This window comes from Chrysochloris asiatica, unplaced genomic scaffold (assembly GCF_000296735.1).
Source record: "Chrysochloris asiatica unplaced genomic scaffold, ChrAsi1.0 scaffold00243, whole genome shotgun sequence".
NCBI lineage: Eukaryota > Metazoa > Chordata > Mammalia > Afrosoricida > Chrysochloridae > Chrysochloris > Chrysochloris asiatica.
Genome location: NW_006408761.1, coordinates 2,904,942 through 2,922,665, shown reverse-complemented (window position 1 = coordinate 2,922,665; position 17,724 = coordinate 2,904,942). Strand labels below are relative to the sequence as shown.

Genomic DNA, 17,724 nt, shown 5'->3' with positions numbered 1-17,724 from the left:
GAAACAAGCTATATGAATGGTTGAATGTGAAGCTGATGATGTGCCCTGTAAACTTTCACTCAATCCAAAATAAAAACATTTAATTAAAAAAAAGATCCCCTCTAAGGCATAATTAGTGGTGGGGCATGAAGAAACTTAATAAGTGCATTGAGTCTTTCACATATGGTACTACTTTGGCCCCTTTAGCTATTTGAGTTTAGTCCATACCATAGAGGCGGGGGAGAGTTTTCTGATGCCTCTTCTTTATACTTTGTCCTTAAGCTGTGATGTGAACTTTTGTTCTACTTTTCCTTTTTCACTTTGATTCACTTTCTTTTTTTTTAGGTGAAAGCATCTAAGGGAAAGGAGATGCAGTATGGAAGAAAACAAAGTGTTTGCTAGGCTGACTTTAGGTTTTTGCTTCTTATTGATGTAAATTCTTTGATTGTATTTTTCCTCGCACACTTACAATATCATTCTATGTTTCAGACGTTACGAAGAGGACATGTATTGGAGAAGAATGGAGGAGGAACAGCATCATTGGGACGATCGCCGCCGAATGCCTGATGGAGGCTATCCTCATGGTCCTCCAGGCCCACTAGGCCTTCTTGGAGTCCGACCAGGCATGCCTCCTCAGCCACAGGGGCCTGCAGTGAGTGTCCACTTTGCTTATGTAAGAAGTGAAGGTTGAAAAGTGATGCAGTTAGAAGACAATGATAAGGGCTCAGATTCTTAGACTTAATAAACTTGCTAATAGTTTTTCATCTGACAGAATTTTCCCTCTTTTTATTAGTAATTGTAATCTCTGTATAAGTACTTGGTAGCATTTCCATGAATTTGTTGTTTTCAGTATAAGCTAAGGGAAGAACTGCTGCTTTTCCCAGCTGGTCTTTCCCAGAGCTGTTCTTGCTTTTATTGTTTCTTAGATTAGCAAGGGATGCAAAGTGCTGGAGCTTTCTGAATTGCCTACCAGTTATCTCGAATATTTTTTTCCTTCAAATTGTGTTCATCTTAAAAACCTCCTTTTCCTATACATTAAATAAAGGATAAAGAGTAGGCAAATGGATCAAAATGAGCGCCACAGTTGATGTACTGGGACAATTCAGAGAAACCTGCATTTTGAGAATTTGTGTTCTTGTGAAAGCTAAGTAAAAGGAAAGAGACACTTGGATTTTGAGAAATAATTTATATATGTTGTTGACTATGGAAAACAGTTTTTTGTGTTTGTTTTCTAAAGAGTTGTTTTAAGAAAGCAAACTTCTTAAGCTAGTTTCAGTTGATTTTGTACAGAGTCTTGACAATCGTAAAACTTGAATTATCAAAAGCAAACTTGAAAGTCGAGGCAAAAGCATTTTCATAGCCTTAGGTTAATGTATGTTTCAGTTTAACCTATTTTGAGAGATAGTATACATACATATGGAGTCCTGGTGTGATGCTGTATGACCAGTACTAGACTGCTTCCTGCAGTTCAGATCCATCAGCCTCTTCATGGAATCCGCCCTGTACAGGGGCACTATGACTTGGAACCAACTTGTCAACACTTTATGTACATACATATACATTGTTGTGTCCTGTTTGTTGTTGTTGTTAAGTGCTGTCAATTCGATTCCAACCTGACCCTCTATTGCAGTTTCCAAGGAGCAGCTAGTGGGTTTGAGCCACCATCTTTGTGTTTAGTAGTCCAGTGCTGATCTTACAGCACCACCTAGGGTTCCACATACGTATGTAGTCTTGGTATTTTAACTTTTCATAGTTTGCATTTTCGTTTTTACTAAAATGGAAAAAAGCAGAAGACAGATTCAAAGGAATGTTTTGCGTCATTGACTTACTGAAAAGATAAAAATATGTGTAGCTGCAAACTGTTTACTTTTCCTTGGGCAACTTTTGCCTTTTCAAGTAACTACTCATTTTGTTCTCCAGCCCTTGCGTCGCCCTGACTCATCTGATGACCGTTACGTAATGACAAAACATGCAACCATTTATCCAACTGAGGAAGAGTTACAGGCAGTTCAGAAAATTGTTTCTATCACTGAGCGTGCCTTAAAACTTGTTTCAGATAGTTTGTCTGAGCACGAAAAAAGCAAAAATAAAGAGGGAGATGATAAAAAAGAAGGCGGTAAAGACAGGTGTGTTTAACAAATTACTTTGTATATTTTCGTTTTTCTTTACAGTGATTTCTTAGACTTGTAATAAAGATTACGAACACTGATCTTTACTCTTCAGTGTGAGTGTGCATGTCTTGCTTATGCTAGATAGATAATCTTTAAGTCTTAACTCATTATGTAATGGTGTTTCAAACTATTTTGAATTCAGCTCTTTTAATTTTCTAGTTTTTAATTGTATGCACCGGCCATAAAGTAATAAGCATGCTCAAGCTTCAGCTTTAGCTTTCATAGCAACTTTGCATTGTGTTGTCTTACCTTTCATTTTTCCTTTACCACTTAGAAGTATTTTTATATTGCTTTAACTTGACTCTTCATTAATCTAACTTGCAAAGTGAGAAACAGAAATGTTAGTGCCCTTTGAGAACTTGTCTACCCACTCATATTTCTTATCTAGATGAAAATGTAATTTAAAAAATACTATAGACAATAAATGTTGTTGTTACATGCCATCGAGTCGGTTCCGACTCATAGTGACGCAGTATAGGGTTTCCAAGGAGCAACTGGTGAGTTTGAACCATTATTTCATTTACATTACTCTTTTATAAATGAATATTCAATAATTGTTTGATTTTTGTTGTTGTTGAAGACTTTTGCTGTAATTGCTGAAAATTTAATAGTATAGAAGTTATTTCATTACTGTGTGTGTTTAGAGGCTATCATGATTCTGGCTGAGAAGAGAAATGTCATATTGTAATTTGAATTCACTGCAGAGCTTTGAAAGGAGTTTTGCGAGTGGGCGTATTGGCAAAAGGATTACTTCTCCGAGGAGACAGAAATGTCAACCTTGTTTTGCTGTGCTCAGAGAAACCTTCAAAGACATTATTAAGCCGTATTGCAGAAAACCTACCCAAACAGCTTGCTGTAAGTGTTGTGAAAATGTTCATTTTTACCCCTTGTCTGTTTTGGCAGGACTAACTGTGCTTCAGTTTAAATCTGAGCCAGCCTTTAAAATTTTTGGTTTAATTTTTCCTTATTGAGTTTTTTGCTTAATTGTACAAACTGGAAAAACCATTTTCCACTTTATCTTGTTTTAGTTTTTTTATTGCTTGTAGTTGGAATGAAACTGTCTTCCTAATTTATTTTAAAATGTAACATTAGAGCATATGTCCTACTTAATCCTGTTCTTTTTGCAGGATATGAATAAACAAAGCAGTTGTTCTGAACAGAAAGTAATTTTTTTTTTTTTTAACTAAACCCACTATTAATTATAAATTAAATAAACTTAATTATTTGAATTCATAAACCTATGTTTTATTGAGTTGACTGTATGTTTTAATAAGATAGAGTCTCTAATACGATCAGAGACTCTTTAATATTCCCAACTTTATTATGAATATTTTTATTTATCTTACAGGAATTATTTCTCTTATATTTTTCCAGCAAATCAATTGCAATAAATAATTGATGGAATATTTATTTCTGGTATAAAAACAGTGGGTTTTTTTTTTTTTTTTTAGTTTACACTTTTTAAAACTGTATACATTACTTTGTCAGAGTGAGATTGGAAAAAATTATTATTAGAATAATACGGGTATACAATGTTTATCAAATTCCAGAAATTAATTAGGAATTCTAAATTTGAGGATTGCCACATCATTGGTAATGTGGGAGGTTGGTAACTCCTACAGTAACGAGCAATAGATAACAAAACTGGCAGTGAAAAAGCACACTGACAACTCTTGACATTTATTCTCACATCAGTTGGTTCAGATTAGAAATTTCTTGTTATGGATAAAGCTTTATCTTACTATTAGAATACAATAGAACTGGCTTTATGCATCTGCTTCTTATACTCATCTGTTGTCTCTGCTAAATGAGCAGGGAGAAGAAAAGGTTTGGGGCCTTAGAAGAATTATAGAATTTACAAATAATATCTTGATCCTGATTCTAGTGATTTATAAAACTGCCAAACTGGAAGAAATATACAAAGACCTGGAGTTAGAAAACCAAAAGGGAAGAACATGTTCAGCATTTCTCAAGCTGAAAGAACTGAGGGAAAAAATTTAAACCTCAACTTAAAATATTAAAGGATTCTTTTGGCAAAATACTGAATAATGCAGAACGCATCAAAAGAAGATAAAAGGGAGTATACAGTCATTGTACCAAAAAGAAATGGTCGACCCAAACTTGCAGATAGTACCCACTAGACCTGGCTTCAATGACTGGATGATCAGAGCTCAACCAGAAGAATATAGAAGAGGAAAAAAGAGTAATTTGATGAATTGACCTACACCTATGGATGCAGTAGCTCAAAAGAGTGCACAAATCTTTACAGCAAGGATCATTCCCACACCCTCCATACACAGAGTAGACAGGGTGGGCAACTTGGACATTGGCTACCCAAAATGGGGGCACTAAAAAGGCAAGAAGTGACTGGCTTACAAGCTTTCAAGAGGGAACCTAGATTCAGAGGGCATGGAGGAAGGTAGAATCTCCGCTGAGTAATATCCAATCTGTCTAGGCAGGGCTGATGAAATGAAATGCGGATAGGTTTCTTGTGATACTGATTGTGAGGGTTGGAAATATAGACGTTTTGTAGCAAGGAGGGGAATGATGACCTTTTCAGTCTAGGAGCAGAGGTCCCTGGGACCATCAATGGAGAAGAGCGGAGAGCAGGACCCTACCCAGAGAAGGAATGATGCCTGAGATGGAGGCAGAGATGATGATGTGTAGAGATATGGGTACTTTATATCCAGAGGGACAGGGGCTGTGTGCTGACAACCGGGGCGCAGGCTTGTGGTGTATACCATCTGGTTGGTTGATGATGCATGGAGGGGATTGTAACCATGGCAATCAAACGATATATGATAGGATGAATGTAAAACTAATGTCTTCCCATGTAAAATATCACATAATTCAGAATAAAACATTAAAAAAAAAAAAAAAAAAAAAAGAAATGGTCAGTGTTCAACCATTTCAAGAGGTAGCAAGCAGTGAAGAACCAGTGGTACTGAAGGAAGAAGTCTAAGGTCTCTGAAGGCATTGGGTAAAGAACACGGTTCTGAAAATTGATGGAATACAAATTGAAATCTTTCAACAAACTTACCCAGCACTGGAGGCACTCACTCTATGAGAGAAATTCGGAAGACAGCTGTCTGGTCAACTCATTGAAGGGATTCATATTTGTGTCCATTACAAAGAGAGGTGATCCAATGTGATGTGGAAATCATCAGACAATATCATTGATACCGCATGTAAGTAAAATTTTGCTGAAGATAATTCAAAAGCAGTTGCAACAGTACTTTAACAGAGAATTTCCCAAGGTGGTTCAAGCCAGATTTAGACAAGGACGTGCATTGTTCATGTCAGGTGGATCTTGATAAAGCAGAGAATACCCGAAAGATGCTTACTTGTGCTTTATTGACTATGCAACGGCTTCTGATTGTGTGGATCATGACAAGTTACATATAACATTGTGAAGAATACGTATTTCAGAACACTTAATTTTACTAAAGAAGAACCTGTGCATAGACCAAGAGGCAGTCATTCAAACAGAATGAGGGGACACTGAATAGTCTGAAATCACGAAAGGTGTGCACCAGGGCTGTATTCTTTCACCATACTTACTGTAAGTCTGTGTGCTGTGCAAATTAAGAACCTAGATTATATGAAAAAGAATGTGACAGTAGGATTGGCCATGAAAGGGCCATGGGCTGCCAAAAGAACCAACAGATCTGTGTTGGAAGAAGTGCAGCCAGAGTGCTCCTTGGAGGCCAAGACGGTCAAACTTCATCTCTCATACTTCGGACATATTGTCAGGAGGGACCAGTCACTGGAGAAGGATATCATGTTTGGTAAGGTGGAGGGTCAGAGAAAAAGAGGAAGACCCCCCAATGAGATGGATTGGCCAAGTGGCAGCAACGATAGACTCAAGTGTGGCAAAGATAGAGAGGTTGGCCCAGGGTATTGGGCAGTGTTTTGTTCTGCTGTGCATAAGGTCGTTACGGGTCGGTACCAACTCGATGGCACCTAACAACAACAATCAAGTCTCCTAATATTGGGAAATCCTTGCCCCAATATAAATCTTTTTGTTTCAGAGAATATATAATGGTGATAGTGAAATTATGGCTCCTAATAGGTTAGGTATTTATTTCATTCTTACTCAGATTCTGCAAATATGTGGATAACTACTAGGAGTTCTGGTAGCATAGTGGTTATGAATCGGGCTGCTAATTTTACAATCAGCAGTTCGAAACTACCAGCTGTTCCACGGGAGAAAGATGAGGTTTTTCTGCTTCCGTAAATATCTACAGCCTCGGAAACCCTGTACCAGGGTCGCTATGAGTCGGAACCGACTCCATGGCAGATAACAACAGCAACAACACCAGGAGCTCTAGTAGTGCATAGTGGTTACAAATTGTGCTGCCATCCTCAAGGTCAGCAGTTTAAAACTACCAGCGGTTCTGTGGGAAGAAGGTAGGAGGCTTTCTGCTCACGTAAATATTTACAGCCTTGGAAGCCCTATACAAGTGTGTTCCACAGCACATAACCACCCCCACCACCAGATGCTATATGAAGAAACAGTAATAAATTTGGCAGTGTTTCTCTTACTCAAAATACACACATACGCAGATAACTCACATTATGCAAACTGATAAATAATACTGAAAGTAAGGAAGAGCAAGAAATTCATTATTTGCATTGATGGTACAGCTTCTTAGATGGAGTAGCTAGTATATTTAGTTTTTATTGAATGGTTATGGTAGCAGTTCATGTACTAGGAAAGTGAAAGAAATGTAATATAAATGGCTAGTCTGATAAAACAAAGTCTAATTTCTTGTAATTCATCACATAGGTTATAAGTCCTGAGAAGTATGACATAAAATGTGCTGTATCTGAAGCGGCAATAATTTTGAATTCATGTGTGGAACCTAAGATGCAAGTCACTATCACCCTGACATCTCCAATTATTCGAGAAGAGAACATGAGGGAAGGAGGTTGGAAAGCCTTAAGCATTCTACTTTTTTGTTAACTATTTCATTCATTTACCTACTCTTTTAAGATGGTATTAGCCCTAGAAGGCAACATGCTGGCATTATATATGAATTTGATAGATTTCACTTATTTAGCATCCAGGTTTGCTTAAGATATTTTCCTAGAAAGTAAATGCTCTTTTTGGTATTGTATTTTTATATAAAACATTCATAGTATGATTGATTTTCTTGTTTTGTTTTGTTTTGTTTTTTCTTTTCTTGCTAACCTCAGATTTCTGGGAAAAAAGTTCAAAATTTTGTTTACGTAGTCCAACATTAAAATTAAATGTTTCTAGTAAAGGGACTCAACTTTAAATTCTGTTCAGAAGTTCTTACCTTTACCTTATCTTAATAAAAATGTAGTTTCAAAAACAAATTTGGTTAAATATTTATAACACTCATTAAAAGACATTGTCTATATGGATTTGGCTTGTACTGAGGTAAATATTTCTAGTTCTCTGAGGTTATTGCTCTGTGGTTTGGAGTGCTTTCATAATTGCAGCGCATCCTAACACATGCAGATTTGGGCATTTGACCCCATTATTCCACTAGAGATGCTGAAATGAAAAGTGGTTTATTAGTTGTAGTATAGTTCAGGATTGTGAAAGTGAATTTACAATTGTAGAATATGAAATCCTACTGGTGCCAGCAATGTTGCTTTAGGGACTGTTCTATAACATTTTCAAAGCTTCCAAAGCTTTTAAGCCAAAAAGCATGATCAGTGTCTGCAGTATGTTGGTTCTGTTGTTTTATGGGTCAGATAAAATTTACTTTGTTTCCTTTCATGTTGTTTTCATACATCCTAACATGTTGTATATGGAGTTACAGTCTACACTAATACTTCTTTGTGATATAGATTGAGCAGAAAAGGATAGTGTTTATAATGAGTACTAAAGTTTATCTGTATACAATAGCTTCAGTAGACTCTCAAGTCTGTTCCTTTAAATTTGTTTTCTTGCAGCAAAGGAATGTTTTTTAAGGCACTGGGATTTCCACAACCCAGGAAAAGAACATTTTACAAAAAAAATATGACCATTGGGTGACATATCTAATCATGTATACATTGTATGTAAACCATATCAAGACTTGTGTGTTGTTTTATTTCACTTAAGTTTATCATCTTCAAGATATATGAGTTTTTTGTAAAGGATCTGTTATGTGAACATGAGTTTCTACTCAAGGTCTGACCATGGATGTTGCTGTTAAAACAGTCCCTGAGTTAATCTGGTCAAGTCATTTGCAGTGGATGGCTCTTTACTTAAGATTTGACAAAGGAATCTTCCACTAATAGGATTTACTGCAAATAAAACTTGATGTATTTAGTATGCAATTCTATACACATAACATTTAATAAGAGCACATTTGTCCAGTTATATTGAGAATTAATTAAATTTATACTTGTTGAAGCCATTTTACTGTATTGCGAGTCTAAAGTTAGTACTATCATATTTTCAATAGATTCTTTGATAATCTGTCCCTTCTAAAGGAAACAAAATTACATTTTTGTCTGACCCAGACTTGAGTTAGAATTATTCTGAATTTCATAAATACTATGAAAGGGAAATGACCAGTCCAATTTGAAAGCGTTTACTTCAAGACACTGAGCTGGATAGTTGGATATGCAAAATGTGCAGAAACATTGATGAGTGTTCCTTGCTGCAGATAACTGCAGTAAACCATGTTTTAGCTTCATTATGAAGAATTGCTTCTTTCTTGCTGCAGAGTAACGGTATGTATTCTTTCTCACTGCAGCTCCCAATGCTCTGTGTCTTAAAATCATTTAAAGCCTATAGCTTGCTTTGGGAAGTTAGCCAGGGGGTAAGGAAGGCTTTGCCCGAGGAACAATTGTAAATCAAGACATAACTTGCGCATAGTGTGATGGTCTCTTTAATGCGTGATAGTCCTGTTCAATACCAAAAACTATTTTTAAAGGAAATTATTAAATTGCCAAAATAACTGTTAAACGCACAACATATCTGGTTTTTGTAGTACTGTGTTTGACAGTTAAACATTAAGTAGACATTTAATTGACTTAGATTGAAATGTTCAAAATGCTCTAACCCTTGCTACAGAGGTTTTTCTGCAGCAAGTCAAGTATTGTGTCTGTTTTTTCCCACCTATAGCGTATCAGGCCCGGTCCAAAGCCTTCTAGCAGAGGGGATTGATTCCTGTCAGGGGTTGCTGCCAATACATCGGAAGGATTTTTGACCAAGGTTTCAAAAGCTCAGTGTCACACCTGCCATTTGATTAAGGAGGGATTTTGGAAGCAGAGTCTGGCATTTATTGTCCTTTTGTGTGGGTGTTTTGTTTGTTTTGTCTTTGTCTCTTCTAAATAAAGCAGTGTTCACACTAGTTTTTAAATGGTTGGGTGGATTATATATTTTACATAATCATATTAAATTAATATATACCCATTAACTTTAAACATAAAATAGTGTGGACACAGCATGTCTTCTAACTGGTGATTAACCCCTTAAAGTTTATGAAATACATTCATATAGGGTAAGAATTTGCATTTTGTGTTTATAAATTAACCAATTTTTGTTTTGTTTTGTTTTGGTAACCGGGTGTTAGGCAACCAGTATGATTATAGCACAATATGTCTAAGGGGTTAATCTACTTAAAATATAAAATGAGTGCAAAAATCCACACTCTAAATTTAATTGAAATTTTCTACTTTCAGATCTAATTTGTTTTAAAATTGCAATAGGTGTCTTGGCATATTTGAATTTATTTCATTACTTAAATTTTCCAAAGTTATGAATACTTTTGTCCCAAAAGGGGGAAAAATTATGTTTGGAAGAAATTATAAAACTTTGAATTAATATTAGAAATACAGAAACTCTTTAGAAAGAGATTGCATATTGTCACCTATTTGCATTCTTTCTTTAATAAATAAATAGATAAGGGACACGGAAAGAGGTCCTTATTAAACATATCCCATCAGCCCTGCTTTGGGGAGTGGGTTTGTCAGTAGTGTTGCCTTTTATTTCTTTTTTAAATTAAATAGCTGTGCTTTCCTTCATCCCTTTTCCTTATCTTAAAATAGCCCGCTTGTTATGTTCAGATTGCTTGTGGATTCAATAGTTGGTCTTAGGGTTATTAACATTTGTTATTAATAGTTTTTCTTGATATCTTCTTTTAGCACCTAAATTCCTTTTTCAGTGTTCATTCTCAAATACCCACATAGTTGGTTTTTTTGGTTTGTTTTGTTTGTTTTTCTGTTAGTTATTTGTAAATCTCCCTTCGAATATGTCTTTTGAAGAACTCTGTATCCATCTGATTGTTTGAGGAGTAAGGACTAGAGAAAACTCACAGAGTATAGAATTCTTTGCCAATTTTATATCATTTTCTCAAATTAAGCATATCATGTATTCATTAAAGATTTCTGAATGCTCCTTTTTGTACTTTATGCTCATTTGATGCCCTCAATACTTGATTAAATTGTATCCAAAAACGCCCCTTAATTTTATGCTCTTTAGTCAGATGACCACTTTAGTCAACAGATTACTTGCCTAGCTTATCATTTTTTATTTAAAAAATACTTGAACTACTAAAATCACCAAGAGCTGGGGATTAGGTTGGATTAATTGCCATTTAGTTCTTTTCAGTGTGCTTAAAGTATTTGCTGTTATTTTTGCACATGTTTTATAGGTTTTTTTAATACAAGGCTGCTGGTTCTTCAGCTACATTTAGTAACATAATGTTATCCTAATCTTAGTGAGGTCCACCTTTTCTTTTCAAATGCTGTATAAATGCTTTTCATTTATGTTTTAATATGAGCCTAATTTATAGATGTAAATTATAATTTACATCTATTATTGTAACTTATTTTATAGCATATTGATTTATTATCAGAGCATTCGGCTTATTGCATCTCTTTTATTCTTACTCGATTTAATCATGCTAGTTTCTTTGTATTTTTCTGCTTCGCCTGTTGTTTCTCTCTGACTGTTCTTTGGAAATTTTTAAATTTTAAGGAGCATTTCTATTCCTGTCTAGCTAGAATTTGTGAAAGAGAAGCATTGAACTAATCTGGGAATGGCTGTTTTTGGCTCAATCTTTTTCTTTTTCTTTTTTTAAATGTATTGATTATTTCATATTTTCCATCAGTCCCCTGCTATATTATCTGCAGAATAACCTACAACCTTTTAGAATACTCAACAAATTCTATAGTTAATTGTACATTCTCATTTATTAAGGTGGATTTTTGTGTTCCCTTTTGTCTTGTTGTTTGTGCTAGCGCACTGTGTCCAATAATCCTTCCTTTAGGTTTTATTTGGCTGGTAGCTTTTATTTTTCTAGAAGTTATTATATTTATAAATACAGACAGTATTTCAATCTCTTTAGTGTAATTAAAAAGTAAATTTTAAGAGTTTTGCTTAATTCTGCTAAAAATCTTACCAGGTTAAATCAATTTGTTGAAAAGAACTCCCTGGGTACATTACAGTGCTCGTCAACTTGCAAATGGCTCATGTGACACTGATGCTACTTTAAGGAAGTATCTTGCTCACCTGGTCAAACACCCATTCCTCACTGCATTTTGCCAATTCAATCCATTTTAGATGTAACCTCGGGTATGGTGAAAGACCCACCGGACGTCTTGGACAGGCAAAAATGCCTTGACGCTCTGGCTGCTCTCCGCCACGCTAAGTGGTTCCAGGTTGGGAACATCATTTTACTTTTTTATTGTAGCCTTATGAGAGAGTAGTTCAGGATGATATGTTTAACTGTGTTTAAACATTTCAAAAGGTTGCCCAAGCAATACGATACAATTAAATCTCAGAAAGTTTGTTAACATAGAAAGCTGGGTATGAAGAGCTGCATATTGCAGTTACTATTGATTTGACAATAAACTTATGTTTGGGGGTATTTTATAGTTTGGGGGTTGTTTTCTTTATTTTATTTCAGTGACTGTATTTACAGTTGACTTGTTAAGGAACATCACGTTTGTGTTTATATATTATATTCCATAAGGCTGCAGATTAACTTTGCTTTAAATAATGGAATATGTGTTTAAAGCTTTGTGTATAGTTTTAAGATTTTTTTTCCCTCTTTCTCTAAGTTAATAAGTGTAGGGAGTGAAAGGTCAGGAAGCAGCTGTTTGGTTTAGTGACTTTGCAGCCATGCAAAGGCACAGAAGGGAAACCAAACAGATTTCTTTAACCTTTCAGTCTCTAGACAAACTTTTTAGCTCTTCACCTTTTCTTTTATTTCTAATGTAGGCAGATTATTTTCAAGTTTACTGTTAATAGATGAACATAGGTCAGAGTTCACAGGGGATCAAGAAATGTTATTCTTGTATAACCTGTTTACTTTGACCTACAATACCAGTTTTTAAATACTAACCCTGGCATAAAATATTGCTGTAAATGGCAGCTCATTGAATCCAATTTTAAGTGTAATTATTTTTGTTTTATTTTTATCTGAGCTTCCATTCAACGGTGGTATTTTAACTTCTTTTCATCAAGGGACATTTTCAGTATTTCTAAGAGTATTCACTTGCTGTTTATGTTGCTCTCAAGGCAAGAGCTAACGGGCTGCAGTCCTGTGTGATTATCATACGTATCCTCCGGGACCTCTGTCAGCGAGTTCCGACTTGGTCAGATTTTCCAAGCTGGGTGAGTAGTATGTAACCATATGGTATGAAAAATAAAATACTTAGGAGATATCTCTGCAGTTAGATTTTTATCCTTCATCTTATATTTATCAATTTCATCCTCTTCTAGAGAGAAATCCTGGGGCTTTCAAAGTGTTTAGGTCTATTTTTTTCAGAGTTTACTAATTGTGTTTGATTTGTGTGTGTGTGTTTTCCATTTATGTTGTTGCTCTTCTTGCAGTGTTATTTTAAAAAATAATACAATTGTAGGTTTTCTTTCACATATAAATAATGTTGTAATGTTGAAAGTGAGCTGTTGCTTTTCCTCCTGCTGATGACTTTTAAACAATAATTCTGTATTTGGTTAGGAAATTTAATTTAAAATTTTTTAATATTTTAAACTATTGATGAGGTTCAGAAATTCAAGCAAAACAGAAAGTCAACATGTGAGAAGTGAAAGCCTTCTTATATATATGTTCAGGCAAGCTGTGATCTCATCCAGGGAAAAAAACTGCATATGCACACATCATGTGTGTTTCTATTTTGTTATCATTTACTCTAAGAAATGCCTCAGGATGTAGACATCACTTTTTAAAATTTCTATTGAAAGCTCTGCTCTTTTTTGATTTTGGCACATTTTTGGTACCAATTGAGTAGAAAGTTTTCTCAACTTTTAATTGTTCAGTCAGAGTTGTGTGAGTTAAACCAGTTGAGATATCTGTGGTTTTGGCTATGGTTTCTGCTGTTAATCATCCATCCTCGTCAATTAGGGCATGATCAAAATTGTTTCCATGCAAATTGATGTGCTTGATCTGCTGCTACTGACTTCATCATCTTTAGCACTCCTTCTTCTTACAATGAGTTATATGTTTCTAAACTGCTGGTTTCTTTGTGGCTTTGTCCTTATAAACTTTTTGTAAAGCATCATCATATTTCCACCCAAGTTTCACCGTAGATTTGACATTGTTCTTGCTTCAATTTTAGCAGACTTCATGTTGCTCTGATACAGGCTCTTTCCAGATTAATACCTTAGCCTTTCTAGTGCCTAGAACTAGATCCTGTTGTAACAATTTAGTATGAGTTTATGTGAATTAGAACCCTGGTGGTAGTACTGTAGGGTAAGCACTGGACAGCGGTTGAAACCAACCAGCCCCTCTGAGAGAATAAAACGAAGCTTTCTGCTACTGTTAAGTTATTATACAGCCTCAGAAACCCTACCCAGGGCCACTGTGAATCAGAATCAACTCAATGACAGTTGGGTTGGGTTTGATTTGGAGTTTTTAAATTTGAATAGGTTCTATTTTTATTATTATTATTATTAAATGTTTTATTGTGAATTAGGTGATAGTTTACATGGGAGAACATTAGTTTTACATTCATCCTATCATATATCATTTCATTGCCTCGGTTATAATCCCCTCCATGCATCATCAACCAACCAAAGGGCAAGCCTGCCACCCGGTCGTCAGCACACAGCCCCTCTCCCTCTCTGGGTCTAGAGTCCCCAACTGCTCCATCTCTCCACATCATCGTTTCTGTTTCCATCTCTGGTGTCACTGCTTCTCCCTTGATATTCCCAGGACCTCCGCTCCTAGACTGCAAAGGTAATCACTTCCCTCCTTAACTATAAAATGTCTACCTTTACATTTCCAGCCCTCACAATCAGTCCTGATAACAATTATTCACTATTGTATCATAAGAGACCTACCCGCATTTCCTTTCATCAACCCCGCCTAGACAGATTGGATACTACTCAGTGGAGATTCTACCTTCCTCCACACCCTCTGGATCTAGGTTCCCTCTTGAAAGCTTGTAAGCCAGTCACTAAGTCTTACCTTTGTACCCCCCTACTTTGAGTAGCCAAGGTCCAAGTTGCCCATCCCTGTCTACTCTGTGGATGGAGAGGGTGGGAATGATCTTTGCTGTAAACACTTGTTCCCTTTTTTGAGCCACTGCATTCATAGGTGTAGGTCACATTCATTAAATTGTATCAGAGTATTCTTTTTTCCCTCTTCTTTCTTCTTCTAGTTGAGCTCTGATCATCCAGTCATTGAAGCCAGGTTAAGTGGGTATTATCTGCAAGTGTGGGTATTCTTGTGCATATGCTTATCAACTAGATGCTTCACTCTCCACTCTAGTCCTCTGTGGCTATATCACTGACTCTGGGCCCAAGAGTCCCCAGGTCTTGCCACACTGCTGGCCAACCCAGTCTCCACTCAGGTTCACAGAAGTCTATTGAGCATTGTAGGGCTTAACTCACAGCTTCATTGCTGTTTTTCCCTGACTTCCCCTTATCGGTGATGAACGTGGTCACCAATCAGAGCGTGTATTCTCATTGAGTCTTAGTCTTGGAAGGGGGTTTGCTCTGAGGGGACCCGACCACTTGCCTTGATGTCTCCTGGGCAAGCATCTTGCTTGTTCTTGTAGTAATCAGTTGGTCTGCCTTTTAATTTTTTAACTTTTAATATTTATTCTTTTATTTGTACCTTGATTTTTTTCACTAGCCAAAAGTAGACCATTCCTACAAAACCTTTTGTAAGCCATAAATGGTATAAAGCAACAAAGCAATTAGTATTTTTATGGTGGGGAAAATGGATCTTTTTTTTTTTTTCTAGACTCAAATAACTAACCTACCAATAATGCAAATAACTCATGAACCCTAAAATAACACTAACATACAGTAAAAGCAGTAATAATATGATAAATAACGTAAAGTACATTGTGTGAATCACACAGGTCAGTCACAAAGTATTGCTTCTGTTGTTTTAGTTCATTCTTGGCATAACTTTATTTCAAATAAACTGTCTTTAAAACATGTACATGTCTCTACATCAGTGAATGGCTGTAAACACGGTCTCAATAATACACATGCCTTCCCAAAAAATGGTCTAGTCACAACAATGACTTCTCGAGGAATCTTCTGGGCCAGTTAAATTCAAGGTCACCTCAAAAGATTGTGATGGCTCTTTTTTTTTTTTTTTTTTTTTTTAATTCTTTCTTATTTATCTAATGATGCTATAACAATTTAATCTCTCTCGCTCTCAGTTTAGGAGGCTAAAAGTTTGAACTTAGAGCCATGTGCTCTGGAGAAAGGCCCTGTCTCCTTTCAGACTCTGGAGACCTAACATTCCTTGGAGATCTCCATGTAGCTTAATATTGATACCGTCTTTCCCTGGATCGAGGAGCTTCATAGTACATCATGCCCAGTTCCAGAGAATACATTCCACTCCCAGCTTTTCTTGCTTGGAGGTAGTAGGTCTTTCTGATCTCTGCTCATTTTATATCTCAAAAGAGATTGACTCATAAAACTAATGTTCTCCCATGTAAAAGTGAGGGTTTACAACAGGTACGATAACTAGTATCAAATTAGAGCTTATCTCATCATGGGGTGATTGTATCATGTTAGATCTAATCATGGAAGTGATGCACTGCATCTTAAACCACTGAGAATCCTGAACAAACTAAGTTGACACAACACCTGAACTATCAGAGGTTCCCAGTGAGTCATCTTAAATGAAGCTAATTAGGAAGAAGTTTGAAGAAAACTGCATTGGTGAGAAAAAGTCCAGGAGAGTTATGCCAAGGAATTTTTTTTCCCCCCAGGGTAGCCATCTACTAGAATTTCATTGAGAACCTTACTTCGTCTACCCTCAGCCCTGACATTTCCGTCCCCTCCTCCCACCCCCCTTCAGGCTTTATGTTCCTCAGTTTCAACTTTGAAGAATAGCATACCATTTTGACATGGTGTAAATTGAAGCATGCAGAATTCTTCAGGGGAGGGTAGACTGAAAACACCGCTTTCAGAAGTGTATATTCCTAGATAAGAGGATCTGTTGAGAAAGAATGCCTTCACATTTTAATATTTTGGTTTAATAAGGACTCGAGAAGAATTTGTAAGATATAAGGGGGATTCAAAAAGTTCATCTTTCAATTTCCATTTTCCGTGAACTTTTTGATGTCATCTCATTTTGTTCGTTTGTTTTGTTTTTTTATGTTGTTATTTAAACTTGTGACTTGGGTGAAGGTTTAAAGAGCAGATTGTTAGTTTTGCATTCAACAAGTCATACACATTTTATTTTAGCTCACTGATTGTAATCCCCTCAATCTAAAATCACTTATCCCACTTCCTCCCTAGATTTCTCTTGTTTCCACTCCTCCTTTCCCAACTCTCTAAACTTTGTTCTAGGATAATTTCTGACTTTTTGATTTTAAATGGTTGACTGCTCTGGGCTGTGCATATCTCACTAGTGTTGCTCCCTCTGTAGTAGACCTACCTTGCTGGGCTGAAAATTGAGCCGCAGGGGTTGAGTTCCATTCAGACTGTAATGATGACCAAGGGCCATAGTCTTGGGGTTCTACCAGTCTCTTATTAGACCAGTAAGCCTGGTCTTTTTTTTTTTTAAGTTTTCTTTTATTCTATCCAGGGCCTTCTAATGTGATGTCTTTCAAAGCAATCACTAATGGTAGCTTGGTGTACCATATACTACTTCTGGTCTCAGCAAAGTGGAGACTGGTATTCTTGTGGTTAGGTTAGTTCATTATAATAATTGTTTGCATGAATCTTCAATTTTCATCATTATTATTTCTTCCAGACAGGGAGCAACCAGTAGTTGCACCTTGGCTCATCACTCGCCAGCTCTTAAAATGCCTGTTGCTACACACTTGGTGTGGCGCTGTGGGTTACTGTGCCAGACTGCAAAGCCGTTTGAACCGCAGAGTTGGCGGTTCAAGCTCACCAGCTGCTCCTCAGAAACCCTATACAGGGTCGCTACGGATTGGAATCAACTCGACGACACTTCACAACAACAACAACTCACCAGAATAAAATGTAGAACATTGTCCTGTTATCTGACCACAGTGTCCCCAGTGACTTATTCGCTCAGCGTGTTTATATCTAAGAGGTTTTCATAACTTTACCCACACCATACATTATACCATTATTGTTGTTAAGTACCGTTGAGTCGGTTCTGATTCGTAGCGACCCTGGGTAGGGTTTCAGAGGAGCAGC

At 36.4% G+C, this 17,724-nt stretch overlaps 1 protein-coding gene across 2 annotated transcripts in view; it reads left to right on the top strand.

The window, feature by feature from the left end:
- ZFR (zinc finger RNA binding protein) overlaps nucleotides 1-17,724 on the top strand; it is a 114,084-nt gene that overhangs the window by 72,067 nt on the left and 24,293 nt on the right. For both annotated transcript variants that reach the window (XM_006873503.1, XM_006873504.1), the window contains exons 12-17: nucleotides 469-631; nucleotides 1,900-2,105; nucleotides 2,855-3,005; nucleotides 6,940-7,081; nucleotides 11,683-11,780; nucleotides 12,643-12,738. In XM_006873503.1, coding sequence (XP_006873565.1) covers nucleotides 469-631; nucleotides 1,900-2,105; nucleotides 2,855-3,005; nucleotides 6,940-7,081; nucleotides 11,683-11,780; nucleotides 12,643-12,738 — 856 coding nt within the window. The remainder of the gene's footprint in view (nucleotides 1-468; nucleotides 632-1,899; nucleotides 2,106-2,854; nucleotides 3,006-6,939; nucleotides 7,082-11,682; nucleotides 11,781-12,642; nucleotides 12,739-17,724) is intronic.